This window comes from Struthio camelus, chromosome 2 (genome assembly GCF_040807025.1).
Source record: "Struthio camelus isolate bStrCam1 chromosome 2, bStrCam1.hap1, whole genome shotgun sequence".
NCBI classification, from domain to species: Eukaryota; Metazoa; Chordata; class Aves; order Struthioniformes; family Struthionidae; genus Struthio; species Struthio camelus.
The window spans coordinates 101,180,632-101,207,832 of record NC_090943.1 but is presented as its reverse complement, the minus strand read 5'-3'; the positions used below and the strand labels follow the sequence as shown (position 1 = coordinate 101,207,832).

Genomic DNA, 27,201 nt, shown 5'->3' with positions numbered 1-27,201 from the left:
GGTAATGTGAACGTAATTACAATGGTAACAAGTTTGGCTCTAGATACATGCCAAAGAGTTAGAGCAGCCTATTCAAATACCTATAAAAATCCTAGTTGGGTCCTACCGTGCTATGTCTCTACGCTCTCCTCTGGGCCAGTCCTGCTAGCCAGTGCCTTGAGAAACCTCCTGTTCTTCCCTGTATGTCCTGGTGGCAATTTTCAGGTCTGTGTTGTCCAAGTCCCGTGTGTCCCCCTGGCTCATGCTCTGAACTTCTCCACTTCCAGAAAACTAACCATGAATTATACTGGGGGGAGGAGAAATGATATGTGGACCATACACCAAGCAAAGGAAAATATAGTTTAACAATGCCAAACTTTCCCAGTGCCCAGCTAGTAAGCGCTGTATGTTGAATGCCATAAAGTGTTTTCCACGTGAATACAGAAAGTTTGGAAAATCACTGTAGAGCTGGCAGCTGTACTAAGCACTTCTTTCCCCAAAAGCCTTTTCTTTTCTTTCTTGACTAAAATGCTGTGATTTTGCTTACGAAGAATGTCATCCACTGTGTAATTCTACTGATTAAAGAGAATATTTTGGTAACCATCTAATTTCAGGGAAGAAATCTCCTTCAGCATTGGAGAGAGCCCATCAGTATGTTAGGCATATTTCAAAAAGTGTCAGCATTTTAGTTAAATGCTTAAAATATGCTTAAATAAAAAATACTTAAATAAAATTCACACTTGAAAGTGGTTTTTTTATTATTATTTTTTTAGTTGGGAGTTTCAAGGCCAAGCACTCAGAAGGAAAAGTTAAAGAAAAAAGGCACATCCAATGCCAAGACAGATGATTTACCTACTGTGGAAGTTCCTGGTATTTCTCTTTGCTTCTTGTTCAAGTATTAGAAAAGTTGTTTTGGTGGGTTTTTTGCTCAAATTTTGCCTTTTTCCATCACGCCTTGTTTGTAAATGTTCTGCTATGTGATAGCTCTTGTAATGGCTATAAAGTTGGGTAAAGTTTGTGGTAAAGCCCCCTGAAGAGAAGGAGTGTTAGTTGGGGGACGAGGGCTGTGCAATCTAGTGCCTAAATCATGTAGCTTCGTGGGGAAGGGCGGCTCGTCGGTGCCCTTCCTTGGGGGGCTTTCTTCTGTTTGCAGTCAAGCTACCCTCTTCATTGAGGCTAATCTGTTATCTGCACCTAAACCTCTATTTTTTGTGCCTTGGAGGAGGGGGGGAAAAAAGATTCCCCAGAGCATTATGGTTGGTATCTTAAAAGGCAGGGGAGAAGCTGTAGATATTAATGTGTGGGATGCCTAGAAACTGGAGTTTTCTTCTTTTATGTTGTAAAGCGGTTACTGATACAGATGCAGACCGTGCTTTGGATGAACTTGGTTGAAAGTGTTTTTCTCTCCTTTTCTGTGATTTTAATAGTCAATTTTTTTATAGTATATCTAAAGCTGCAGTGTGAGCGAAAATGCATATAGTATTTACACTATTACAAACTTCCACAGTACTATCTGTGCTTCCTCAGCCAGTGTGAAGCTACACAAACCTGCTGTGAGTGATGTTAAGGGATATAGTATGTCCCAATACATTATGATATTTCAACCTCTGGGCTGGGGATTGCAGTGTAACTTGGGTAGGAAAAGCTTGTAACTCACAAAAATATTCCACCAACACTTAAGTGGCCTATCTTCTTGGTCTGGTGTGTGGGTTTTTACACTGAGATGGTTGTTTATTTTTTGCTATTGACTTCCTGGATGTTATTCTACTGTGAAGTGTATTGTAAAGGTCAATTTTTTTCTGCCCCCACTTCTTTCTCCTGAGAATATCTGTGCTGGAATAAGGTGACATTAAATACAGTGTTGCAGACTTAAGTCCTGCAGCCTCAATGGGAGGTGAAGGAATGATCTTAAAGGGAAGCCAGAAATAAAACAGCCTTTGGATTGAGTTTGAGACACTGTCTCTTCCCTTTGTACATGTGGAAAGATAGAAAAGATGGTGTTTGTTTCCTTCTTTTTCTTTTTCTCTTCCTTTTTTCTTCCCCTCTTCTTGATATTTAGTTAAACTCAATGTTTTAGTGTTTTGGTCAATACAGGGTTCAAAATCAATTGCCTGCATGGTTTGGCTGATCTCTCACGCAGATGAAATGCACTCGGAGCTGGAAGGGGATCTGGCATCATTTAATGCTTCTGCTGAGGACTATTCCAACACTGAAGAGAAGCCAACACAGGTGCAATATGCAGTACTTCAAATGTTTTTTGATCTGTGGCCAGGCTACTTCTCATGTGAAAATCGGAAGCAGTGCATTGTGTTTACTTATGCTGCACATGAGCTGTCAAATGGTTACCTCTCTCTTATTTATTTATTTATTTTCTCTTCTCTCTCCTTAGAAGTTTCCTGATGCATCTGACAAATTGTTGAGAGAAGAACAACTGTTTAAGCGGAAGGACTCAGGTACGTTAGTCTCAGTAACGTGGAAGAGACGTTAAAAAGGCAGAAAAGGATGTTGGCCAAGCTGTTTTCTTTCAAAGACGAGCTGGCACTGAGCTTTCTGAGATGCTTAAGGATATTTTTACACAAGAAAAAACTTCCTTTTTTCTGTTTTATATATTATGGCAGTATATGTGGTACGATGTTTCTGTATACCTTCTTGAATTCATTGCTAACAGTCTTAAACCCTGGCCTTGATCAGAGGGACAGAGGATGTAGCTATCGAGAGGTGGGATTTTACAAACTAGTGGCTCTAAGAGTTAAACATGTGAAATGGGTAAAAGAAGAAACCCCCAGACTAATTCTTAATGACTTGAAAGTGCGGTGAGGCTTAAATATAAAGAAGTTTTGAAAGAGGCTGCCTCTATATCTGAGAATATAGAGATGGCAACGTGTACAGGTGCTTTTGATTATTGTAGGTTTTTGAAGTAATGGTGGCCTTTAACAGTGTAGGTGTATTCTTGTTTCTTTTTTTAATGAAAAATGCGTCTGCGTAAACTAACTCAGAACTGCAGTGCAGTCTTTTTGTGATTGGGAACAACTGAACTTCATGGAAGTTAAGCAGCAACGGGCTGCTTGTGCGTTGTGTTCACGCTCATGTTGTTGCTGCTGATCTAGTTCAGAGAAAGATTGTTTTCAAGTTGTTGTTGTGTCTGTGCGTTGAGTTACTAAAGCTTTGGGCCCAGCCAAAAGCATTCCCTTTTTCGTGAGGTAGCTACGTTCATGTTCCAGATACAGGTCTCTTATCCATCAAGATAGCTTCAAGGTACCAATGTGTTAGCTTAATTTTGGGGAAGAAAAACGCTATGATTTTAGGTTTATCACTATATGCTGTGCAGCATTACAGTTGGAGAGGAGTTGATACTATATGAGTACAGAAGTAAGGTGCTGTTCAGGAGTTTCAGGTGCAGATAATGACTGCATTTGAATATTTAGTCCATGAACCCTAAATCTACAAGCTTCCTCAAATGCCACTTCAGCATGCTGCTTGCAGTCCAACTGTCCCTCCGTGTCCCGAGCTCCACCACCTCCCTGTGTCTTGCCTTCTGCAGACTCCTAGGGGCAGCTGTTCAAACACAGCCCACTTGCTGAACTCTTGCAAGTGGACAGCGAGACACAAGGGAATGTGTGTGTTTTTTTTCTTTTGGGGGGGGGGGAAGTTTTCTTTAAATATGGCCTGCTACCTCCTGCTCAATGTTCCTGAAGAAGGTGAATTTTTTGATGGTGAGCTGGGCACTACCTGCCCCTTGTTGTTTGTACCCAGACAGGCTGGGGCATGCTGACAGCTCCTCAAACCTCAGTGCACGCACTGCAGGCAGCTTATATACACTGGGCAGGAGGACTGTTTCCTTCCACCTATCTTTGGTGCCCTGACCAAAACGTGGTTTGATTTGGCTCCCCATAGTCAAAAAGGGTGAAGTCAGGTTGGAAGAGGTGCTGAGGAGAGCATGAGGAGTGAGTGAAGTCACTCACAAGACATTGAAAACATGAGACTGTGGGCCTGCACTTGAGCATCTGCATCGCTGTGCGTGCCCTACACAGCTGGCTTTTATGTGGTGTCTGGTGGCTGGGAAATCCGGGGAAGTACAAAAATCTTCAAAATCTGTCAGGTAAGGATTCCAGACACAGAAGGAGACATGGATGTGGCTGGGTTAAAACACAACTGTGTGGTAAAGTTGGTGAAGATGGGGAAAAAAGAAAGCCATTAAGGATGATTAGTTTTTCTCCCTCTGATGAATTTATGCAAAAATGTTGTGTTATATAGCTGAAAGTAGCTCGGAAACAAATGGGCAGAGACAGATGGTAAAGCTTGGGGCTGGAAACACGGCGGGAAGAAGCCAGATAATGGTTTTCTGGTGGGAAGAGTGGGCCAAGGATCAAATTGTATTTAAGTTGGAGGTATGGTGGCTTTCCAGCTATCTGCGCAGCACGAGGCAGTGCAGTGGCCTGCCCTTGCAAAGGAGGAGACTTGCTGGTGAAGTCTTGTGTCCTTTCCTGTTAAAATGTGTTGCTGGCCCCTCAAATGAAGTTGCCTGCTCTTCTGCAATACTGGCAGCTCCATGGTGGTTTTTGCTTGAGGGAGCTGGTGGGTAAGACCTCATGGGAGAAGGGGGGGGGGAACTGAAAAACAAAACACCCCCCCAAATCAGATGTATTCTGAAACCTCTTTTCTCCTTTTAGATATTTTAGCTGGCACTGTCTTGAAGAGGCCTAAACTTTCCAGTTGGGAAACAAGTCACTTGTCTTCTGACTCTTCTTATAAACCAAGGAGACTTTTTGATTCAACAGAGAAGGAAAAGGAGACTGAAACAGGTAAGCTAGGCTGGCAATTAAGGTGAAGTACTTAAATATCTTCATGCATTTTTTTTTTTTCTGGCGATAAAAATCGTAGTCATGTGGAAGGTTGAAAGCAGATATCCTCTGCAGGGCATTGTCTCCAAAAACCCAAACGTGCCATCTTGTGTGGTGCTGTTGTTGAAAGCAATGCGCTTTAAGGATGTGAAAAAGGAAATTCGGGCTCCTTAATCACAAGATGCGCTCGGGAAACTGCTAGGTGATGGTAGCACTTTCTAGTCTTTCTGAACAGCGATTGTCTGGAGCTATCAAAGAAAAAGTTTGTAAATAATGGACAAAGGAACTACAAAACACTGTCGCTTCAGAATGAAAGGGGGTTAGACTTGCATCACACTGAATAACTAGACGACAGAGGGAGAAAAAATAAGTGAAAATTTAGCCTGATTTGTCTATGTGCGTGTGTGTGCACACACACATGCATCATTATTTGTAAGTATATTGCTCTTGATGTTTGGTTCATGTCATGTCTGTTCTTCCATGCTGCTTTCTAACAAGTCTTTTGGGGCAGTTTCATTCCTATTCCTGAGAATTCTAGAAGAGCAATCCTTAAATTCTGGCTCTTTAGCAAATGTTCCTGTTTTTACATCTTGCAATAATAGTATGTGTATTTATTTTTTAATGAGTTCTCAGCAAGGTACTAACTGGGGTTATACTTTCTTATAGGCCAGAAAATGGTTGAAATGGATGACGCGTTTTTTTCCAAGATACTGAGCGAAGATGTCAGTGATTCAGGGGTTATTACTGCATTTGAAAGCTTTACCAGCCAACTAAAGAAACTGTTCTGGGTAATGTGCACTCTTCGTGTATTTGGTGTGTGCCATTTTCTCACACTAAATGAAATTATTATTTAATCAGCAGGGGAAGTTAGTGTAAATATTCCATCTATATTTTATGCCCAACAACAGAGTTTTGGCTGCGCTGTCTGCAGCCTGCAGCTCTTCTAGGTATTTTGCAAAACCTATATGTTCTCCGAAGTGTTATAGGAAAGGCAAAGAATGACTTCTAAGTGAATTTTTAATTAGGTTTTTCCGTTTTGTTAGGGGATCTTATTTATATGTTGGAAATTCAGATTTGTTTACGTATTTCAAATACTTTCGTCAGAGGGAACGGATCAAAGCTTTTTGAAATATAATCCAGCACAGAGTGATAGCGTACTTAAACTGGGGACCTAAGAGGAGACCTGGCAGAGCAGATTTGTACTGGATCAGCAGTGCATGGTTTTTTGTTTGTTTTTTTTCTTTTTCAGTTGGTATTAGATTTTCACAGTAAATTTGGCTTTAATCCTTGACTCACAGCTGGAAACGGTTGCCTTTACAATGTAAATCAGTTACGATTAAAGTGAACACGGTTTGCTTTAATACTGATCTGAACTGGTGCTAACAAAGACCTGGTTTTGTGCAGCCAATAACAACGTGTCGGAGTATAGGTGAAGCTCATTTCTTTGCTGGTCGGGATAACTTAGCCCTGACCTGAGGTCACATAGGCTGCGTAAAGATCTGGTTGTTGTAACTAATGTGGCCGAACACGTTGCTTAAGTTTAAATTTGACTTAAACCAGTTTCAGTTAAACTGAGAGGCAGCCCATGGAGTGTTTGTTCTAGGGAAATGCTTTGCAAACAAGATTTTTAGTTTTTAGTTTGGGCTGTTGCTCTTCCTTGACAACACATACTGTGGTTAGTCCAGGTATAAAAGGATGGAGACTTGTGCGCAGAACGCGCTGAGGACCTCTGAGAAGAACGTCTCAGCCTTATTGAATCAGATACATGAGTGCAGGTAAGCTATCCCTGTTTGCTGAAAACAAACCTTCAGCTTCACCTAAGTCTCTGAATGACGTGAGAAAGAAATGCCTTTTCGTGATAGAACTCGACAGTAAGTTACTGCGTTTATCATGGTCTCTAAGGCAAAATAGCCTCTGTGCACTCTTTTCCCTTTCCGTAGTAAGAGTCTTAGAAGCATTGCTCCTGTGACTTATCCTGCTTTTCCTGCAAGGGGAGGAGGGATATATTAGTGCAAAGTAAGCTTGAGTTGAGTGGATGATGAAGCAGTCCTTAGACTGTCTTCTGACAGTCACCAGTGTTCCCAATTCTGTTTAAATATATACTCTATACTTAGTAGTTTCTGTTACTATGTATTTTAGAGCATAAAAAAGAAATCACGTGCTAGTTTACTTGATGAAGTGGGGGAAAAAGGAAAGAAACGTAAGTGGTGTTGCTGATGATTCAAGCTTTGTTAGGGACCCATTTCTATAGATTGTTTTCATGTGCATTAAAGAAATGTCAGCTGGTGGACTTTATAGGCACTGATCTAGTGGGATGTCTTCCTTTAATAGATCCTCTTGCTTTACGAGTTGTTTGATTTCTCTGATAGGAGCTAAATAAAAAAAAAAAATCAATTATAATAGTTATCGATTCATTTTAAGCAAAATACTGATATCTCAAGCTTTGGCTGTAAGTCTATCAGGCCTCCTCATCTACTACACATTTGGTTTGTGGGATTAGATTATACATGGTATGAAGTAATAATCTTTAAAATGCAAAATTCCTAGTACCAAAAGAATACCCATGAGCAGAACTTCAGCGACAAGCAAAGTACATGCAGCAGCTTATATACTTCAAAAACAAATTGGGGAAGTCTTCTGGGGTGGAAGATGAGAGCTGATGGTGGAGAGCTGCTGCCGTGCTTTATTGGTATTAACTGGTGGTAACTTTTAGCCAGTCAGAGCTGTGGGAGGCAGAGGGCAGAACTGGGCCAAATTGTTCTCCCCTGCCATCTGAAGGGGTGTTTGTGAAGTCACGACCAAATAATTGCTCAACATCCCACTGCCCGGTGAAAGGTGACAAAACCCAAACCAATAAGGACATAGCTGGTTAAGCTATAGAAATTACTAATACTCTGTACCAACACTCTATTTGCATATTAAAGTCATGGAAGAAAAACCCATCAGAAGTTATTTGTGCTAAGATGCTGTCTTCAGCTTGGGGAATCTCTCTGCAGAAATCACTGAAGGCTGGGAGAGCGTGCAGGGCACATATTGCAAAGTGAACCCTCTTCCTGTGCTCTGTCCTAGATCTTGGTCACTGGCTGCTCATTGAGAGAGGATATTTAGCTAAATACACCTTCCATTTGTTACAGCTGTTCTTACACTCTGTGAAATACTTGAGAACAAAACTTGCCAATTTAGTTCAACAAAGATGTTTGCTTCCCTCTAAAGGCAGGTTTGGTACTGAAAGCAGAATGCAGGGTTGTCAGCTGCCTTGTGCTATTGCATCTGAAAACGTCAAACTTGTTTCTGTTTTTCATCATTAGGCTAAATAAGCTGGAAACCTTCCAAAAGATTGTTGTTGAAGAGCTTGCCAGTCTGGAGAAGGAAACTCAAGTCTTAGCCAATCTGGAGAAGGATGCAGTGGTGTGTATTACTTCTCTTGTGATCGTCCATGGAAGTAATGGTAGTAATGATACTTCTGAAGTAATGGTAGTATTTTTGGGGACCTCTTTTTAGGACTTCTGGAATGCACAGGCCGTCAAACTGAATTCTTTCTGCAACCAGCAAAAGCAAAGGTATGTATCTGCCAGCTTTCTTGCATCCTGACAAATTAGATAATGGTAAAATAGGGCATTAATTGTACTAATTGTACTCATACTTGTATATGTGAAGTATTACTTCAGGAAGAGTACTTGAAGAATACTTGAAGTATTCTGATGCCAATGTGGCATCTCTACTCTGTGTTCATTAACGAAGCCTTTGCAGCCTCATTAGGGTTTTGAATTGGGACTAGGAAGCAATGAGGGACTTTGTGGGAAGTTGTGCAGAATGGCTATGTACCTTGAGACCTGTACCATGATCTGGAGCAAGATGCATCCTCTGGTCACATCTATATGTTTTAGGGGAGGAGGTGAATAGATCCCTTCTTATAGAAAAGATACTGTTGGCATAAATGCTGGGCAAAAAGTAGCTGAGTTGCAAAAAGGGCTTCAGGCTTTTTTTTTTTTTTTTTGGCAAATCTCTCAATTTGCTTAACTTTCATCAGTAAGTATTAATCCTCTGAAGGAAACTTAGCTAAACTTACCTTTCTTCCAGAATTCAGTCTGTTGATTCAGCCCTGGGTGAAACAGCAAAGAGTTTTGTTGAAACTATCCAGAATACCACGGTATGTGTAGTACGCTAGCAGCTTTGGGTGGGCTTTCTGAGCTGTGATGTGATTGATAAGTATTGAAAGTGAGAAGATAGTAACTGAAGTCTGGGGAGGGGAACTCTTTCACCGGCTGGCTAAGGTCCGTTGCTGCCAGGTAGAATATAACCACAGTGGGCTTTCTGTGCTGCTGCAGCATTTTGCATCATTGCCTGATCTGTCAGCCAGTTCCTTGTGAGACCCTCTTGTCTTGATGCATCAAGAAAATGGGATTTGTTCTGAAACCAGCCCCAGGCTGTGGTGGAGTCACCATCCTTTCCTCCCCCTGTTCAGGGTGGAGTGAAAGGAGCAGCTTGGCCCTTCTGCTTTCTCTCTCCTCCATCTTTCCATGACTCCACAGCAGCATGAGCTGGAAACCCTCCATGGTGTAGGGGTTGTGGTGTGTTCATGGTCCTGTTCCCAGGCTCCCAGACAGATCCCCTTCTGCAGCAACTGCTGATGCACAAATGCACTGAGCGTGTCAGGCTGCAGCCCTTTAGCCAGCTTTTCCAGAACTTGTCACTAAGACCCTGGCTGTACTTTTCCTCATACCTCTGTATTTATACCCTCCTCATCTGAGATGCTGCCAAGCTGTGGGGCTTCATCAGCTCCTCTGGCCAAACTGGCCGTACATGGCACCAGGTGGAGGGGGTTGATGGGGGGTGGCAGACCCCAGCTACTGTGGGAACTGCTGTTTCTCTTCTTTTCCTGTAATTTTGAGGAACAGAGCTCTGCCTGGGCAGTGTCTGCTGCCTTTGGGAACAGCTGCTGGGGCTTTGCTTTGTGCTCCTGTGGGTTCTTTGGCCCTCCCTTTTCATCCCCTTTTTGTTGTCCTCTATAACTTTTTGTTTTCTTGCTGGCTCTTTTCTATTTAGCACCAACTTCCACCGGGAAGGTTCTCTAGTATTTTTAGAAATGGGATTAATCAGGGAACCATCAGGGAAAGTTGTGAAAAAGTAGATGCCTTAAGGAGAAGATAAGAATGAGAACCATCATTTAGTAATGCTTCTCCTAATAACTCTCCCATCACTTCCTGAGTTCATATCTCAGGGGTTTCCTCATCTAAAGGCTGGTTTTTGTGTAGGTAGTGACCCTCAATGCAGTTCTCTTGTCACATTGTTCATTTTTCCCTTGGAGGTCTATGCATCCACAGCAACTTGCAGCTAGGAACTCCATGATTTAACAGCACGTTGGATGCTTTGTCTAGCTTGCTTTTTGGATCTGTCTTCTTCTAGCTTTGATTGATGCTCTCTGCTTTGATTTTTAAAATCTAGAAGAAATCAAAGCATCAAATCATACATTTTACATGCATGAAAAATTCTACAGCAAAAACTGAATTCCCATTGTAATAGTAGAAACTGAATTTATTATTAGATGTTGAATTTATTCATTTGCCTTGGACCCCAGTTAAATATTCTATATAAGCTCTTAAACTCTTCTGTCTAATCACTAGCTTGTGCCTTAGTCATTTAATCAATAGGCTAAACTGAATACCCTGTTAACTGAGTTTGGCGAAATGTTTCGTTTCTATCTTCTCCACTCTAACACACGTACATGCACATGTATTTTTGCTACTGCTGCTCTTCCAGCTTTTATACACAGACCTGATGGTGTTTGGGTGCCACGGTAGTCCTACAATAAGACCAGTGGGTTACCATGATTTGTGATGTGTCACATGTCTGTGCTGCACGAAGACCTGTGTCAAAGGAGCAACCGTGTCTGCAGTCACTGCAGACGTGTAGATCCGGCCTGGAATTTTAGAAAAGATACTAAAAATCAAAGGCTTCTTTCACTTATATGTTGGAGCTGGAATCCTGAGCCTTTCCATAGGGAACAGTTTGTATTATGAGCACAGGACCACTTGGGGATGTAGGTCTTTACCTTGCCATAGGTACTGCTGAAACACACCTCTACGGAGTAGAAGGCTGAGGAAGCAGCAATCATCTCACGGGAGCTGCTTGTCTGGCAGCACCCTGCTCCTGATTCAGTAGCTGAGAATTAAAAACTGAATCTAAAAGTGTTTCTAGCATCTCTGCAGCTGCTTCTCTTACAAAACATAAACATTTGTACAAACTTTTGAAACGTTACCTCTTTTTCTCCCCTACAGTATGAACACCCAGTGAAGAAGGCAGCAGAAAACAATGTGTTCATTGTTCCTTCTGACTAACAGCCCCCTGAATTCATAAAAGCTCTTAATGGCATTTGAACGTCTTATGGTGCTGAGAGAAGAATTTTGGGTCCTGTGGAGGATATGTTAATGTATTTTAAAGGGAAAGAAAAATGAGGGGAAAAATGCTATTAAGCCTTTTTTTGTTGTTCAAAACAGTGTGCTGCCAGAGATCTAGTTTTGACCACGCTGAATTTTCCTGTAAGGTAATTGCAAGATAGGTCTACTAAATATCGGAGGGAAGAAAAAAAACAAACAAAAACAACAAAAACCTCCCCATAAAAACTAAACTTGATTTAGCCAATGCATTGATTCATAGTGGCTTTCTTGGCTAGTCCATTAACACCTTTATCAAATGTAAAAACATTAAGTGATTGATTGTGAGTAAAATATTGTTCGCATAGGATAACAAGCTCCTTGTTTTTTCAATTGACATACATCACAAGCCCGTGAAAGGTACTTCCTCGAGTCCTGCGTACCCTGGCTGGGCTGTGCTGCTGGGGTGGGCACTGTTATGTGCATGCAACCTGGGAACTGCTGGTTTGAAATCTGAGCCACTCTTTTCTACATGGCAGAAGTCAAAGCACAAGCAAAGGGAGCTACTGGATATTAGCCTCTTGGTGTCAAATGGATGCCTGATGGCAGCTGCAGTGAAGGTTATGGAGGGCAAGGGACTTGGAGCACTACAGAGAAAACGGCAAGTGAAGTTGGAGAAATTGCTTTTGAAACTGGTGGCTGTTGGCTTCAAGGAGAGCTCAAAGTACAGTGAACAAGATTAGTGTTAGATAAGCGTTAAAGTTCCCTGGAAAATGAACAGAAAATAAACAGTGCTATTTTGTATCAACCTCTGTTAAAACAGAGTTCCCTACATTATAGTTGCTCTTCACAAACCACCTTTAATGCTGTGGCAGACTTACCCTGTGTTAGTGCATCTTAATGAATTTGTGGGAACATGGCACGTTTCCAAGCTCTCTGTTTTTATCCACTTAACTTGAGGTCTGTTTTGTAAGATATTGTGTGGGTTGGAATCAAAGGAATCATTCCCTGTACACAATGTACTTTCATAACAAAAGTCCAGTTTTACCAGTGTTTGTTTCGCCTCGGAATATCTTTCAGGGAGCTGTAACTCTTTCTGCTCACAAAGACAGTGCAATGTGGTGCCAGAACAAAGAACAGCAGAAAATCTGTTGTTGTCATGACTTAATCACTTTCTGCAGATCACACTTTTTCCTTGATAATTTAAGTAGCCCTGGTTGGAGCTGGCACAAGTCAGAGACTGCATCTCCATCCACATCAAGGATTTGTAAGCTTTTTGGTTCCTGGTTGGTTAAAAAGGAAAGACCTCTTCATCTCCGCCTCTCCCAAAGCTCCAGAAGAGCTAGTCTGCTCTCTCTGCTAGCCATGTGTGGAAGGTTGAAGCTGCAGTTTCATATCTACTAACCTGCCCTCATTTCTCTGAGGGCTGGCCTTTGTGACCTGACCATAATGCATCTTCCCATTACTGCTTGAAGTCTTTCCACTAGCCATTTGAATCTAGTTAAGCTCAGTCAACACAGCTGTAGGTTTTCTTTTTTTTTTTGCAGGTGAATCTTTAATATTTGTGAACAATTCTGCTTACGCACAATAAAGGAGTGGTGTTCATCTATATTTTTGCAGGCTGGTAACTGAGTTTTCAGCATGCTTTCTGTCCTGCTGGTATGATATTACACTATCACTGATCAGAAACATCTTTAATCAAAGTAGGCATCTGTGTGGGTAATCTGAGCATCTCTTTATATTTGACTTGAAGATATCTTCATATTGTACCAGGTCCAAAGCTGATGACCATTTGAGGCTTTTGTTACTTGAGTTGTAGTGTGAGACCTTGCACCTAGGAGCATGGTAAGGGCTTGAGCTGCTCTCTTGCTTGCCCGTGTAACCTAGAGCCCACATTAGTGAATGTAAGGGGGCACTTTGTGCATGTATTGCTCCTAGCCCTAAGTACTAGGACCAGCCTTCCATAAGTTCCTGGGAAAAAACACAGCCCATGGCGGGGGGGGGGGTGGTGGTTTTTTTTTGGGGGGGTGTCCCCTCCCCAAAGGCCAAGCGTGAAAGATGTAACCAGGTGTAATAAAGTGCTTGATGTAAAGCAGACAAAAGCAGTGAGGGGAGCTTCCTGCACAGCAGCTCTTCTTGTATACTAAATTCTGCCAAGCTACTGAGGCCATGTTTATAACCTGAGTCCTTGGGTCATATGCCAGCTCTGCAGCAGAGCAGGTGTTGCTGTGGTTGGTTTTGTCTTGCTCGCCTGCATCTCCAACCAGCTTCTTGACCAAAGGAAAAGTTTGAAACAGAGGGTGAACCATGGACCGTGGCATCCCTCTCTGGTTTAAGGGCTTATCTTCTTGGTCAAAGTTTTTACTTCAGTGAGTGAGGTTCCTGCACTGACTGATGTTTTCTAGGGCTGTGTTTTCAGGGAAACTTTTTTTCTTGAAAGTTCTGACAATGATGGTTGGTCTTTTATTTCCAAGATGTTGCTTGGTGGTTTTACCGTTCTCTAAGTTAAAGCAACTCAAGCATTTAAATTTTGTCAGAGCAGTGGAGCAGGTATATAGGGAGTCCTCTTTTGGTATGTTTCCCCATTGTTCATGTGCGTTGGTAGGATGCTTTTTTGGATCTCCTGTGACGGCACAAGTTTGGGAGCGTTTTTCACCCAAGTATCTTTGCCAGAGAATTTGGAGAAACAAAACTGATGCACACTGCATCTGTTATTGTTGGATCCTAGTATAACCTGTCACTACAAAACTTGGAAAGTGTGTTTAATATTTCAGAAGGCTTGGGTTAGGGAGAGATCAGTATCTCTAATTAAAAAACATTATCCTGTATGTGCTCACATGCACATATCCTGTATGTTTGTAACCACTGTCCTGGAAAAGTGTGAACCCCAAAAGGCTGCTTTTAGTGATAGGATGGGATGTGAGAGAGGTTATGGACAGCCAGCCTTTTATCACTCCCAGTACTGCTGGGTTAGTTCAACATATTTGAGCTGAAATTCTCTGAAGGTCTAAAGTCCAGTTGCCTTCTGCAACTGATTTGCTGGCAATATTGTGCTGTAACTGGGTTACGCTGACATTTCCCTTTAGAAGGTAATTGGTTGACTTTGGCATCTTTCCTGAGCAGGTTTCCTTTACCTACTCTCTGAGTCTCTTATGTGTGTTATTTGTCCACAATTTCTTTTTTTTTTTCTTTCTTTCAATGTAAACAGACGAAGCTCAATTTTCAACGTATTCTTCTGAGCCAGAACAGATGATGTGGGTGCTTAAAATGTTGAAAGTGAAAAGAATGCATCAGTACCCAGAGAAGGAAATGTGAAACATGAAGCCCAGGTTAAGGATAAATGCTTCATACTTTAAAAGTTTTTAACCAGTTTAATATTGAAGTCTGTTATATCACCTGGTATCTTTACGCTGTATCTCTTTCATGATGATGCTATGCCAAGTACTTGTTTACCTGCGTGTTCTGTATAAACGCAATGGTCTGCACATGCTTAGAGAGCTACCGTTATCCAGTGACAAGGCCACCTGAAGGCTGTGCAATGCCACCAAAGTGGGGGGTCCTCTGTAGCTGGAAATGGGCAAAGGGGGAGGAGTTGTGCCTTTGTGCTTGCCCTGGTCTTGGGTCAGCCAGTTTTGCTGGCAGTAAAGCAGATTGGTGTGAGCTGGGACAGGTCCTGCTTCTGCAGGTTATACGACCTTTTTTAGGAGTGGTTATCTTTCTTAAAATGGTGCCCTGGAAAATAGATGCATTTTTAGCAACAGTTGGGAACTATCATATGTAGCAGCTCAACAGAATACAGAGCCTTTCCTGGTGACACATAACAGACTGGCTTTTGTTTGTCACGAATAAGAGTTTAAAAAAAAGCGGTACTTGCAGTTAGAGAAACTCTGCAAAGCTGAGCACACCTCAGCGATCTGATTTCTCTCCTTTAATTTCAGTATTCCTGAAAGAACCTTATCAAACCTTCTTCCTTTCTCTTCATGTCCCAAAGCACGAAAGTGTAATTTCCTGGAAGGCTATTAACATCCAAACACAGTATCTCAAACTCAGTAACTTTCTCTACTCTGTTTGCTTCCGTTCCCTCCCACATATATGCGTACCCTCTGGTGAGCCTAAAACAGCAGGGCCTAGTGTTTGCATACCTCCCCTCTGTTTGAACTTTGACTCTGAAATAAATTACACTTTTGAGATTGCTTTCAGCTGTGACCTGCTGGTAGAAAATTGAGGGAAGAAGTGATGAATCTGATAATCAAAGAATGACCTGATGGACAAGTACTAGCTTTGAACAAGCAAGTTATTGTAACATTAGCGTTACTTAAAGGACAATTTTTTTCACAGGTAACGGGGCTCTGTATGGAAAGTTAGCAGTTCCCAGCTTCATTGCCCTGTGATAGAAAAGGTGCCAGTCAGCTGGATAGTATAGTCTAGTTAAAAGTTAAGCCAGAAGGGATGCAGGGTATTTGGCATTTCAATGGGGGTATCACATCTAAGTTTGGAAAGTACATATCAGCTAGAGGTGGAAAAATGTTAGATAAACATAACAAGCCCCCAAAACGGCAGTATCTTGTTGTAAAACAGCCCTCGTTCCTAAAAAGTATGACTCTTTACAATGCTGGCTAGTTAGGCATTAGACCTGTGGAGCTATCCTCCTCGGGTTTTGGCAGCTGACAGTAGTTTTCTAAAGACTTCTGCACTAGCTGTCCTTCTGCCTGCCTGGCCTGAAGGGGTAATCATACTATGGAGCCAACTACACTGGCAGAAATATTTTGTGGTGTGGGTCATATTTCATGGTAAACAAAATGGAAGTATCTTAAAATATTGTCCTAGTGCATACTGGGCTGTTTCAGCCTTCGTGTGCAAGGACACAAAGTGCTTATGGACTTCTGTTTCGCGTTTGATATTTGTGATTCAAAGAAGCTTAAAGCACCAATGGGACTTGAAGTTCTGTGTGTGAATATAGCTCTTCACCTTTGTTCACTTGGACTTTCTTCAAAGAATTCAGATGAAAGATGAGGCTTGTGTACCTTGTACAGGTATCTAAACATCTTTGAAGGTAAGTATTTTTAGGAAAAACAGTGCACTTGATTTGACTGACTGGTTTACTTTCGGCTGGACTACCTGTCAGTACTTGTTGCTAACCCACTTCACAAACAAAAGAAATTTAAGAAAATGCTTGTAACAAATCACTGCAGAGATTGTGAGTGACTTGTGAAAAGTGCTGCAAGTGTGCTCCTATCTATGATCTCTGCTTTGACTGATGCTTACACCTAACTAGGGGAGTCATTTGCCTGAGAGTCTTTTGGCCTGCTGTGGGTATGAGCACTTTCTCATGTCTGGGTGCTGTATGGGACAGAGAAGCTGCTAAGAGCAAAAAGTTGTTGTCGCATCCACACAGGAAAAGCAATGCCCTGAAAGCAAATTATAAAGGTGACTGGAGTGTTTCCAGGAGACAAGCTTGGTGATGTTGATGAAAGGGTCGTATTTTTGTGTAAACCAAAGTCTTTAGTGAATGCAGACGGCTCTGCAGTTGTACTGCTGTCCGTCAGGCTGGACGTGGTGCTCCCTCTTCCGCTCTTCTGCTGGAGTGGTCCAAGTGCACGACCAAGTGAGACTGCACCTAGCAAACTTCATTTTCAGGTGACAGGATGTGGAGAACTTCCTGCAAATTGTGTCTAAACACAGCACAAGCAGAGAGTTTACGAATATCGCAGGGGATGGGACAACTATTTAAGAACTGGCAGGCCCTGCAAAGAAGTCAGATATGAGGAGTCTGCCACTTTTTCTGAATGTGGCTTTAAGCGCCCTGTGAATGCATACCAGAACCTCTAGTAAGTCTCTATGTTGGTAGGAGTAGCTATTAGACTGCATCCTCTTGGTGATCATCGGTTGTTAAAGCACTTGGCTCTTTCCAAGAATAACACCAGCTTTTTTCATCTGTGACGCTAGGCACCAGCTCTGCATGGTAACACCCAGGACAGGGGCTTGCAGCTGCACTCAGAACTGCTCTAGTGAAGCTTGCAAGCATTATCAAAATGGTTTGATTGCGAGAGGTCCTGAGAATCACTGCCTATTTGTGGGTGTGCACTGTAGTTGTGGAGCATCTCTGCCTTAATGATTTCCATTTTGGTGTCTTACCGCTTCCTAGATTTTTCTTTGTGGCTGGAGTTGGCTGTTAAGGATTCCTTTGCACGCCATTTATTTCTGCATTTGACTGACTGGAAACTACTGGAAAGTCGATGTTGAATAGTTCTGTGCAGAAACATTTTTTCAGTTGAATTCCCTTCACAAGGGGAAAGGATGTTGTATGATTCTTTTATTTTTCTTGCTGTCCAAAAGGCCTAGATCACTCATGTGGCATATAAAGAAACCTGATTTCCATTCTCTTCTCTGGCAAAACAAATTAAGCCTCTTTATCTTCCGTCTTTCGGGATGGTGGCTGTCTACTAGTCTATAAACTATTTTGTGACAGCCTGCTCTCAAGCTTCTCAATTTCAACTTTCTATGGAGTAATCTCTTTCAGGCTCAGGTAATATTTATGTAACCTCACAAAAAAGTATTGCCCTGGAAATTGGGAGCTGTAGGTTCTGGTCTGCTCAGACAGAGGAGCGCACTGAATGCTTGTTTTCCATGTTCTTGAGTAAGGGCTGTAACTGCAAATTGGTGGGTTGGGGGAAAGGATAAAATGAACACCTGCCTCTCTTTTTTTCATTGTTGAGGTACTAGTTCTTCATCTCACTCATTTCATTTTATTAAACATACTTCAAATGGAAATGAAATGGTGTCTTTCAGAAATAGCTAAGTGTTTTTTTTTTTTTTTTTCAAACCTGAAATATATTTTCTGATTTTCAGTTAAAAGGATGAAACCCTAAAATTTTCACTTCAGTTCCGGATATTCTCAATATTTTCTTTTATAGCCCTAAAGGAAATTCAGATACGGAACTGGGCCAGATTGCTGATTTTTGTTTTGGGTTGAAATAGCCATTCAAGCTTACTTACCTTCTTGCCTTTTTCCAGCAAATATCTATTGATTTAAAGCCTCTCATACCTGTCAAGTCTGTGCAGGAGTTATTGGAAATTCACATTCTTCTTATCAGAGGATGTTGACTGGCAGATTTACTTACTTATTTTTGTCAGGTAGAACTCTCAAAGGAGATATTTCAAACCCTTCATATAGCAGAAAGAGCAAACACAAGAAACTGCATTACCGGTGGTCTGTACTGACCAAAAGGATCACACACCTTGGCAAATAACGGCTAAGCCAGTGTGTGTCTCTCCCCAGCCAGGTATGTTTGGCTGGAGAACTGATGTTACATAAATTGTATCTCCGTGATTTCTCAACCGTGATGCTCCAATTATTCTTCACAGTGCCCTTATGTTGTCATACATAATAAGATCTCAAGAAGTTTTTTGGCATTGTGTGTGCAGCGCTACAAAGTGCATGAAATTAAATGTGAATAAAAAGATGGGGTCGGTCTTCAAACTGGGAATCAAACTATCCTGAGATGGTGAGTGAAATGCTATTGTCTTCCTCCTACGAAATATTTGAAAATTTTTCTGTATCAGTGTCAAGACTGCTCTTTTGACCCACTTACAATAGATGCATTGAAGAAGGCTCATCAACCTCAACCTGCAAAGCAAGGATGGGGGCTGAGAGCAAGGAGGCAGCAGGGGTGAACAGGATAATTTTAACAGGTTCATTTGGATTGAAGTCTGGGCTGAAAGCATTTTTTTCTCTGCTGGAAAGGATGAACTTTGGTGTGAACTCTTCATGACATCTGTTTCACACATCTGAACCACGACCCAGAGGAACAAAGTTGGAAGCCTATATTCCCTGTGTAGCCAGTGTTAAGAAGCAGGACTCTCTGGAAGGGACTGGCATGTCAGTACACCGAAGAAATATCTCTAGTAGGTAGTGTAAACATGCCATATCTGCATACTGTAAAAAGACTTTTCCCCTATCGGCCTGTTTCAGACACTAATCTGGGTGCGTGTGTGTGCATGAGTGAGAGATGCAGAAATGCCACCTGTTGTAGCTATATCAGGAAAGCTGATGAGGAGGGCAGAGAACAGCCAACAGTTGTACTACAAACATGAGAGAGCTTTACCTCACTGTTAGAGTGGAGAAGGTGTGTAAAGTTATGGAGATTTTTTTCTCAGTCTGAGGTGAATGTCCTGAGAGCTTTTAAAAACCATTTCAGAACAAAAGTGGTCATAAATACCCAGTTTACAGAAATTTTATGTCTTAAAGGGGAATGAAGAAACCCCAGGTAGTAAAATTGTTTATTTACAGTGTTATGTATTACAGGAAAATCAGTTTAAAAAGTCAATGCTTCTTTCTCTTCAAAGTTGCAGCATTTAAGATGTTAAGATAGATTTGAAGAGTTTAAAACATACCTGCTTCCAGCCTTCCTGGTGATCTGGATCTGCAAGGTGAGAGCATCTTGAATTGTTTTCAGCCCTTTGAGCTTCAAGTAAGGCAAACTTTTCCTTTTTAAATTAGGTTTCAACAAAACAAAAGACAATCAATTTCTGTGTCATAATAAACTCTAACGCTTAGCGTGCTGACGTTGTCCAAATTGGTAGTCAACTGGATGCTTTGCCATCAAAAGGTTATGGACTCCTTTCAGACTAAAACCCGTGCTTGGCTATGCAATCTTTTTTTTTTTTTTTTTTTTTTTTTGTCTGTTTTAGAGGAATAGTTTGACTGTCTGCCTTGCCTGCTATCTTGTCAGTTGTTTTGATTCCCTCTGCCTTCACCACTTCTACAGTTGTGTCTCATACTGAACTGATATCTACAGGGGCCTCTGAAGCTCTCCCATTTGTTCAGGGTCATGTGCAGCACCTTCACTAAAACCTGCTGATTGCTTATAATTTGTGAGTTTTGCAGTATTGACCAGCAAGACTTTCAAAACAAGGTTTCTGGAAGGACCAGTGAGGACTAGCAGGAGCACCCAGAATCCAGGCTTTGTTACTGTGGTTTTTTGGTTGCTGTCTTCCCTCCTTAGCAAATTTTTAAAAAGAAAGCAAAATGTTGACTTTCACTGTGGTCAGCTGCATGGAGAGAGAGCAAAATGCAGCAGCTAGACGAACGTTTGTGGCATGCTATGCTTGAATATTGCAGTTATTTTGGTCACCCAATTTATGATGACATAGTTTAACAGCCCAGCTTCTTAAACATTTTGTGTATGCTGCAGCTGATATGAAGACTTCAATTTTCTACTGGAGCAGAAAAGCTTTGTTCACATAGTAACTGCGCAGTAACTGGAATTGGCTCAAAATGGAGGAAAGCCACGGTTGTAGAGCACAAATTCCAAACAAGTGCTGACTTATGGCCACTTTCCTCTGCCTTATCGCTTTCTCCTCTTGTTTTTGCTGGTCAGAAACATCTGCTCTTCCCCCATACTGTACCACTTTCTCAGCCTGCTGCTTTCCTTGCTACCCACAGGCCCCAAGAGCTGCAGTGACTTGGTGTGCCTAGTGAGGCTGACTGCCCTGCATCTGCACTGCTTACACTTGTTGCTTCCAAGACCACCTGACAAAAGATCAGCTAGATGGGACACCTGAGTTGCTAGGCAGAGGAGAATTTGAGGAGAGAGGACTTGGGTCAGCTTCTTCTCCGTATTGGCTATACGCTGCTCCTTCGTTCCCCAGTGCTGGCTATGTGCACGCGTGTCCTTCCCTTCCTGCCCCGGTACCCCGCAGGGTGACGGGGAGGGAAAGGTCACAGTGCCCTTACAGAATCACCTCGGTTTGTGAGATTTGCTGGGCTGGGGCAACTCTGGAAAGTGTTTTTGTTAAGAGAGTTTGTATATATATTTGAGATTGGAAGAGGCTAGAACTATTTCAGTTGCAAAAAAGAGAGAGGAAGAAATGTTTTGCTCACTTTTAGTAGAGACTTTGAAGGGGGCTGAACAGTAAAAGGGCAAGGGGCAGATCCCTAAAGCTATCCTAGGGAATTCTGCTTTGCTGCTTGTTTAAGTGAAAGGTAAATGCAGCTAACAGAAGCAGCAAAGATAGTGATTGACTTTTGTGTGTGAGACACACCTTTACAGGTGCAGTGAGGAAATATCTCTCTGCTTTCCATATAGAAGACTGTACATAAATCCCTTCTGTTTCTCCAGTCTTACCAGAGATCAGTCTGAATAAGGTCCACCTAGCATGGAAGTTGCTATATAGTATACTTTGCTCACTGTTAAATTCACTTTTAAGACTTCCTGCATCTTCTAGTGTACTAATATTTGGCATTTCGTGCTTCAAGTTGGCAGTGCTGCTATAGGGTTAATTTTCCTTCGTGCACCTTTATGATCAAAGGGTTTATCTTCATTAAGCAGTTGAGCTCCTATTTCTTCTGAAAGCCGTTTAGTTAGAACTCCTATTAACTTAGCACATCCAAAGTGACCTGCCTTTGACTGGAGCTCGAAAACCCGTATCGTTGTGTAATATTGTGTACTCTAAATCCCCCATCATGCAGTCCACTGGTGCTACCAGTCCCAGCCCCCTGAAGTAGGAAGCTCCCACCAACCTCAGTGGCATGTCAATCTCAATACGCAAAGATGGTGCATGTCTGTCTGCAAACTCTGTGACTGTGCGCCTGGGCTCTGCCCTCTGCTACATCCCTCCCCAGAGCGCCTGCGGGAACATAGGGATGGCTGGACCCAGCTGGTGTCTGAGGGAGGGGTAGGAGAAGGGAGACAAAGTGCTTTGGGGACAGCCTGGGAAGCAGCAGAGAGAGGTATGGTGATGGAAACAGTATGGTTCTCATATCTTCCCCTCCCCCCCCTTTTGTTTCTTCTTTTTTGACTTTGATTGCAGTTTAGCTGAGTTTGTTGGGCGTTGCAAACCCTTGCCCTGAGACTTCTCACATGCAGAGAAAATGCTCAGCCTGTTAGTCTGAAGAGAATCCAAACCTTCTAAAGGCTTCAATGGATCTATAAGGCTTTTTTGTGTCAGCATTAGAGATATAAAAGATTTTTTCTTTTACATATGAGAAATATGATATTTTTGTTGGCCTTATTGCTCTGATGGTGATCTTTGACAGGGCAAGTAAATCTACTCCTTTTGTTAAAACCTAAATAGCAGTACATTAGTGTTTGGTACAAAGAACAGATAAATGTAATCAAAACAGGATTTAAGCTAAAGCTTGTAATTCAGTCTTTTTTTTTTCCTTTTTTTAGAAAAAAAATGGGGAAATACTACACTGTAGTATTGAGTTACTATACTTATTGGGCTTTCTTATTGTTCAGGAATCCATTGGCAGTAGCGAAGTAGTCCTTATGGAAACCGTTCTTGATCTCTGTTGTGAGAGGGGTTTCCTTTATAGCTGTTCTTGAAGGTGTTTTCTGGTATGTCTACAAAAGCGAAACGCAAACTTGGATTTTAGTGCCCCCAAAATACTGTTTATGGTTAACTGTAATATGGAGCTGTCTAGTGTATATTTGATGTAGATATAGATTTGCTTCAGGCTGTCTTAAGGGAACTATATTAGTTTCACTGCTGTGGATGATATTACCTTACTAGTATTACTGTAATAGTTCTTGGTGTCATAAGAGATTTTAAAGCCCTTTTCACTAGAAGCTGTATGTCTGCAGGCAGGCTGGAGCAGTCCCTGCTAAAAAAAAAGGTCGAAGTAAACAATGCAAAGAAAGTTGCTTATTTCTGTTTTCTAAGGAGGAAGGACGGCTCAAGAAATTGTCTACTAGAGCAAATCCACATCTTCCAAGTCCTGTTTGCAGTTTCTTACTCCCTCAAAGTGTTACTGTAAGACTTAATTTATCTTTTCATTTTGAACCTTCAGACACTACAACGTGCAAATGGAGAACCCTATGGGCAAATGAACTAGCCCTTCCCCAAAAGCTTACTGGAGGGTTCTCAGTTCCCCCTGTGCTGGGTGGAATCCAGGAGCCTGAGCAGAACAAACAGACAGTGACTGAGTTGCATCTGTTTCAAGAATTTTAATTGACCTAGTGAACAGGTCCAAATATCATGCACATCATTGTATTTCAGTTGATGTACTAGAGAATAAGGACTTAGTCTCTCACACATCATATTATTTACTGTTTTGTTTCTGTGTTAAAAATTTTGAAAATGCATCCAAATGTCAAAGGCTTATATAATCCATTTTGTTGAGATGCAGTTGAGAAAAAAAGATGAGTATGAAGAAATTATGATTTATTTAAAGTAATTCTACATTTGCCATGTAGACATGGTCTGCACTTGTGAAATGCATATTCCACCTAATGTGTTTCATATCTAGATGTAGTTTCAACTAAATACAAACATTTGAAATTTTTTAAATGAAGTTTTCTAAGCAAACTTTGCAGACCTCTTTATACTAGTGAAATATTAACATTATAAGCTCTTTTCTCTTTATTTTTCCATCCAGACTTTACAATCGATACAAGCATTTAACCAGCATAGCTGGTAGTAATCTATATGACTACATTTCTGGGATTCACAGGAAACTATAGTCCTCAAAGAGGTCTTGAAGATTGGGTTTTGACTGAGGTGTTTGAGAGAACAAAACATGAATTAACAGAAATTCAGGCAAGTTTAACCTGGTATTTCTGTTCACTAGCACTAGATCATTATTAAGTTATTAGACTCTAAATACCGATTGCAACAAAATCAGAGCTAACGTCGTAGTCTCTGTTGACTTGTCTTAATCCTTTCACGTAGGGTTTTTGAAATAAATTACTGTCTGTCACTATTTCTAAAACTAGAAAATGCTAGAAGTGGTATCAATATTCCATTCCTTTGTGCTGTCTCTATTCTTAAAATAACTAGTTTATAGGAAAAATATAAGGATGGAGGAAAAGATCCTTTTGCTGGGGTGAAAATTTTAAAGGCACCTTAAAAACAAATCTCTGAAACAAAATGAATATCTTGCAAACTTATGAGCGTGGAACTGAGCCCTGATACAAGACTGCAATTCATTACATTATAGCAGAGCTGAGCTCCTATGTGGGTTCCTAACTACTGAATGCAGTAATTTCTTGCAGAAATGACTATATCTGTTATTCTTAATTAACATATATATATAAATAAAAATACAATATTTTGTGTACTGACACTCGTTCACTATTTGAGTTCATCAAGCCCATTAAGCAAAAAGTTTTTTTTTTTCCGCCCCACCCTTGTCACAAAGATCTTGGAAGACTGCTTACCTTAATGTAAAAGTTTATGAAGAGAATAACCAATGTGGCCATGTAGGAGGACTGGAACATGAGGCAGCCAAACGGAAACCCACATGGCTTCACAGCTGCACTGAGTGTGTGCACAATAGTGAGCAGAAACTGGATCTGTAGATGAATAATCATACACAAGAATTTTCTGAGTTAGATATAATAATGTCACCTAGTCCAACTCTTTTAAATTTTGGGCATTCTTGAAAACAGTCCCTTCTGAACCTGTGAATGTTTTGTAAGGGTTAACTTAAAATGGCAGCCTTATGAGGTGTTACAAAAACTAAGAGATTGGAGATTTCTAAAAATACGAATTTACAGGCCTAGCTTACAAAATGAAAGTACTTTTCTTTTAATAGGGGTTGTAATATCTTCCAAACTCTGCTGTTCCAGGTACAGCATTGTCTCTAGTAAGTTATCGGGTAGAAACTAAAGAAAACTCTGAAAACTGAAGACAGTGGCTTTAGAAATCTGAACAGAAAATGGAAACCCCAGATCCGAGGAGAACTTTAGGTAGCTTGGCTTTTGCACTTAACGAGTTAAGGTGGGAACAAATGAAGCAGAAGTGAGATGTAGAAGGAATTGCAGAAGGGTGTCAGCATTTTGGACTTCCAACCACAGCCCGCACTGCTGCACTTGATTCTCCCTGGGCAGCTGAGGGTGCCCTCAATCCAGCACGCTGGGGGTGCATCTCAAAGAGGGTACTGTATTTTAACTGCAGAGATGAGCCCTGCTCAGAGAAGAAACACTTTCTAACTACATTTCTACAAGGACATTTCGGAGCTTGCTGAAAATATTTTAATTCCCAAATAAGACAAAGAAACCATAAAACACAAAAATAAAGAGGTTTTTTGTCATATCAAGCCTTTTTCTTATTAGTAGAAGCTTTTGACATGACTGAGCTCTTTGTGTACAGTAACCGCTGGAACAGACTTTTCTAAGTCAGACAATTTCTGTCTTGTTGTCTAACAGACCGTTTGTTTACATCATTTGGCGTTTTGTAGTTCTACTGCAGTTACACTTCTTGACTCTTTGATTTTTCCTCACTGGATGAGAGACAGTTTTCCAAGCTGTAAGGCTATATAAAAAGTGTGCAGTGTAAGTTTTAACATCTTACATAATTGATAGCTTTTATAACTTTTTAATCAGTAGTCCATTTACTATGACTAAGTAGTGTCCGTTTTCTATCTGAGAGGTCATAAATAATGGATCTTTATGGACTGTAGAGTTTCTACTCAGTAGTAGAAAATATTTCTGAGCATCGTTTCCTTTACTAAGTTATACTTGGCATACTGTTGAATTAATCTGCATGATAGTTTTATTCTATTTGAATTATAACTGACTTAATTCTGCAAATGACAGTATGCACCTATCGTTCATTTTTGTCCTTTCTGGCATTTTGAAGGATTTCTGGTAGTTAAAAATGAGAGAGTAAAAGAGACACATACCAGTTGTGCCTGAGTGAGGTATTTCTTCCACCACAGATACTTGCGCATGGAAGGGATGACTGAGAGTCCGTAATAAGAATACATGAGCACATGGATAAAGCTATTCAAAGTAGGTCCAAAGAAACCTATAAAATTCCAACAAAGAAAACGTTTTATATACCAACTGCTGAAAACTGAGATAAGAGATTATTAGGTATATTGCTAGCAGTCTCCTGCATATGGCAAGTCGTCTTGATGCGATGTCCTTTGGTAAGGACGTTCTTGATGTGAATGAGATTCTGCACTAGGTACCATTGGCAAACTAAATGATGCTTCCCAAAGCGATTTTTCTCTCACTGAAGAGCATATTTTGATCCTATGTCTTTCATTTTCTTTGCTTTCCTTTTCTGTAGTTCACGGGTTATTGCTTTTGCTCCCTCTCTAAACGTTCTTCTTTGCATAAGTACCTCCACTATTGCTGTAAGCTTTAAACACCTCCTTGGGTGCCTGTGCGGCTGTCACAGCAGCTTGGTGCCCTGGGGGGTGCAGAGCCTCGTGTTTTCTGATGCAGCAGTGAGTGCTTTACTCTGAGCCTGAATTAAACTAGCCTAGTGTGACTTCGTTTGAGCATTGCTTTAATTTACTTCAGTGGCTGTTCTGCTAGATGCGGATTTCCAGACTCTTACCCCAAGTAATACCTTACCAGTTTAATTACTGACATTTAGTAAATACTAATTCTAGAGCAAATTAATTGCCCTCTGTACCTTACAGATCATTGAGAAGTAAGAGCACTAATCTACCTGATGCATGTCCATGTGATTGATGGCAGTGCTTGACAGCTACAAGAAGTTCTCAACAATTCTTTTGATTTTCCACTTATTAATTACTTAACTACAGATTTTTCCACTCTGTTAATTATGCTCATGTAAAGTTAGTGCAGAGTCTAGGGAATATGTTCAGACACAATAGAAATCACAAAGGCTTGTAATTCTCTGCTCAGTTATGTTTATGCTTCTGTATAAATAGCTCGTAATTGCTATTAAATCCTTGATCTGCACTTCTGCCTATGAGTGCTTTACTCTGACTTTGCACTGTCCAAACTGAGTGCAACGGATGCAAACACAACTTGTTACAGATGTCTTTCAAAACGTAAAGCAGCTTTACAAAATATTACAGTGGACTGAGGAACTTCAAGTTAAAAATACTCATTTTCTTCTCAGCTCTGATAACAAGGCTACAGGAAGGCTCTAACTGTATGAAGCCCTGGAGAAGCATGCATGCTGCAAAACATTTGAAATACTTCACTGTTGTTTTGTAGTATATAAATGCCAAGTGAGCAGCCTGTTGTGCTGTACGTCTCCCCCACTGCAGCAGAGGAGATGAAGATAGTTCCAATATC

General features: G+C 41.1%; 2 protein-coding genes across 6 annotated transcripts in view; one reads left to right on the top strand and one right to left on the bottom strand.

The window, feature by feature from the left end:
• Positions 1-15,006, top strand: part of SYCP2L (synaptonemal complex protein 2 like) — a 34,584-nt gene extending 19,578 nt beyond the window's left edge. Inside the window, exons 23-32 of the mRNA XM_068931860.1 lie at positions 753-849; positions 2,057-2,208; positions 2,369-2,432; positions 4,650-4,781; positions 5,487-5,608; positions 6,501-6,595; positions 8,129-8,228; positions 8,322-8,380; positions 8,901-8,970; positions 11,099-15,006. Coding sequence (XP_068787961.1) covers positions 753-849; positions 2,057-2,208; positions 2,369-2,432; positions 4,650-4,781; positions 5,487-5,608; positions 6,501-6,595; positions 8,129-8,228; positions 8,322-8,380; positions 8,901-8,970; positions 11,099-11,158 — 951 coding nt within the window. The 3' untranslated portion in view covers positions 11,159-15,006. The remainder of the gene's footprint in view (positions 1-752; positions 850-2,056; positions 2,209-2,368; positions 2,433-4,649; positions 4,782-5,486; positions 5,609-6,500; positions 6,596-8,128; positions 8,229-8,321; positions 8,381-8,900; positions 8,971-11,098) is intronic.
• A 4,454-nt stretch (positions 15,007-19,460) lies between these two features.
• ELOVL2 (ELOVL fatty acid elongase 2) overlaps positions 19,461-27,201 on the bottom strand; it is a 64,280-nt gene continuing 56,539 nt past the window's right edge. For 2 of the 5 annotated variants that reach the window (XM_068931861.1, XM_068931866.1), the window contains exons 6-9: positions 25,824-25,948; positions 24,358-24,492; positions 22,414-22,542; positions 19,461-19,617 (exon numbers count right to left, since the gene is read on the bottom strand). In XM_068931861.1, the coding sequence (XP_068787962.1) occupies positions 22,414-22,542; positions 24,358-24,492; positions 25,824-25,948 (389 nt within the window). In that variant the 3' untranslated portion in view covers positions 19,461-19,617. Of the gene's footprint in view, positions 22,543-22,703; positions 22,803-24,357; positions 24,493-25,823; positions 25,949-27,201 lie in introns of all 5 variants that reach the window. The other 3 variants (XM_068931862.1, XM_068931863.1, XM_068931865.1) reach the window with 3 other exon arrangements.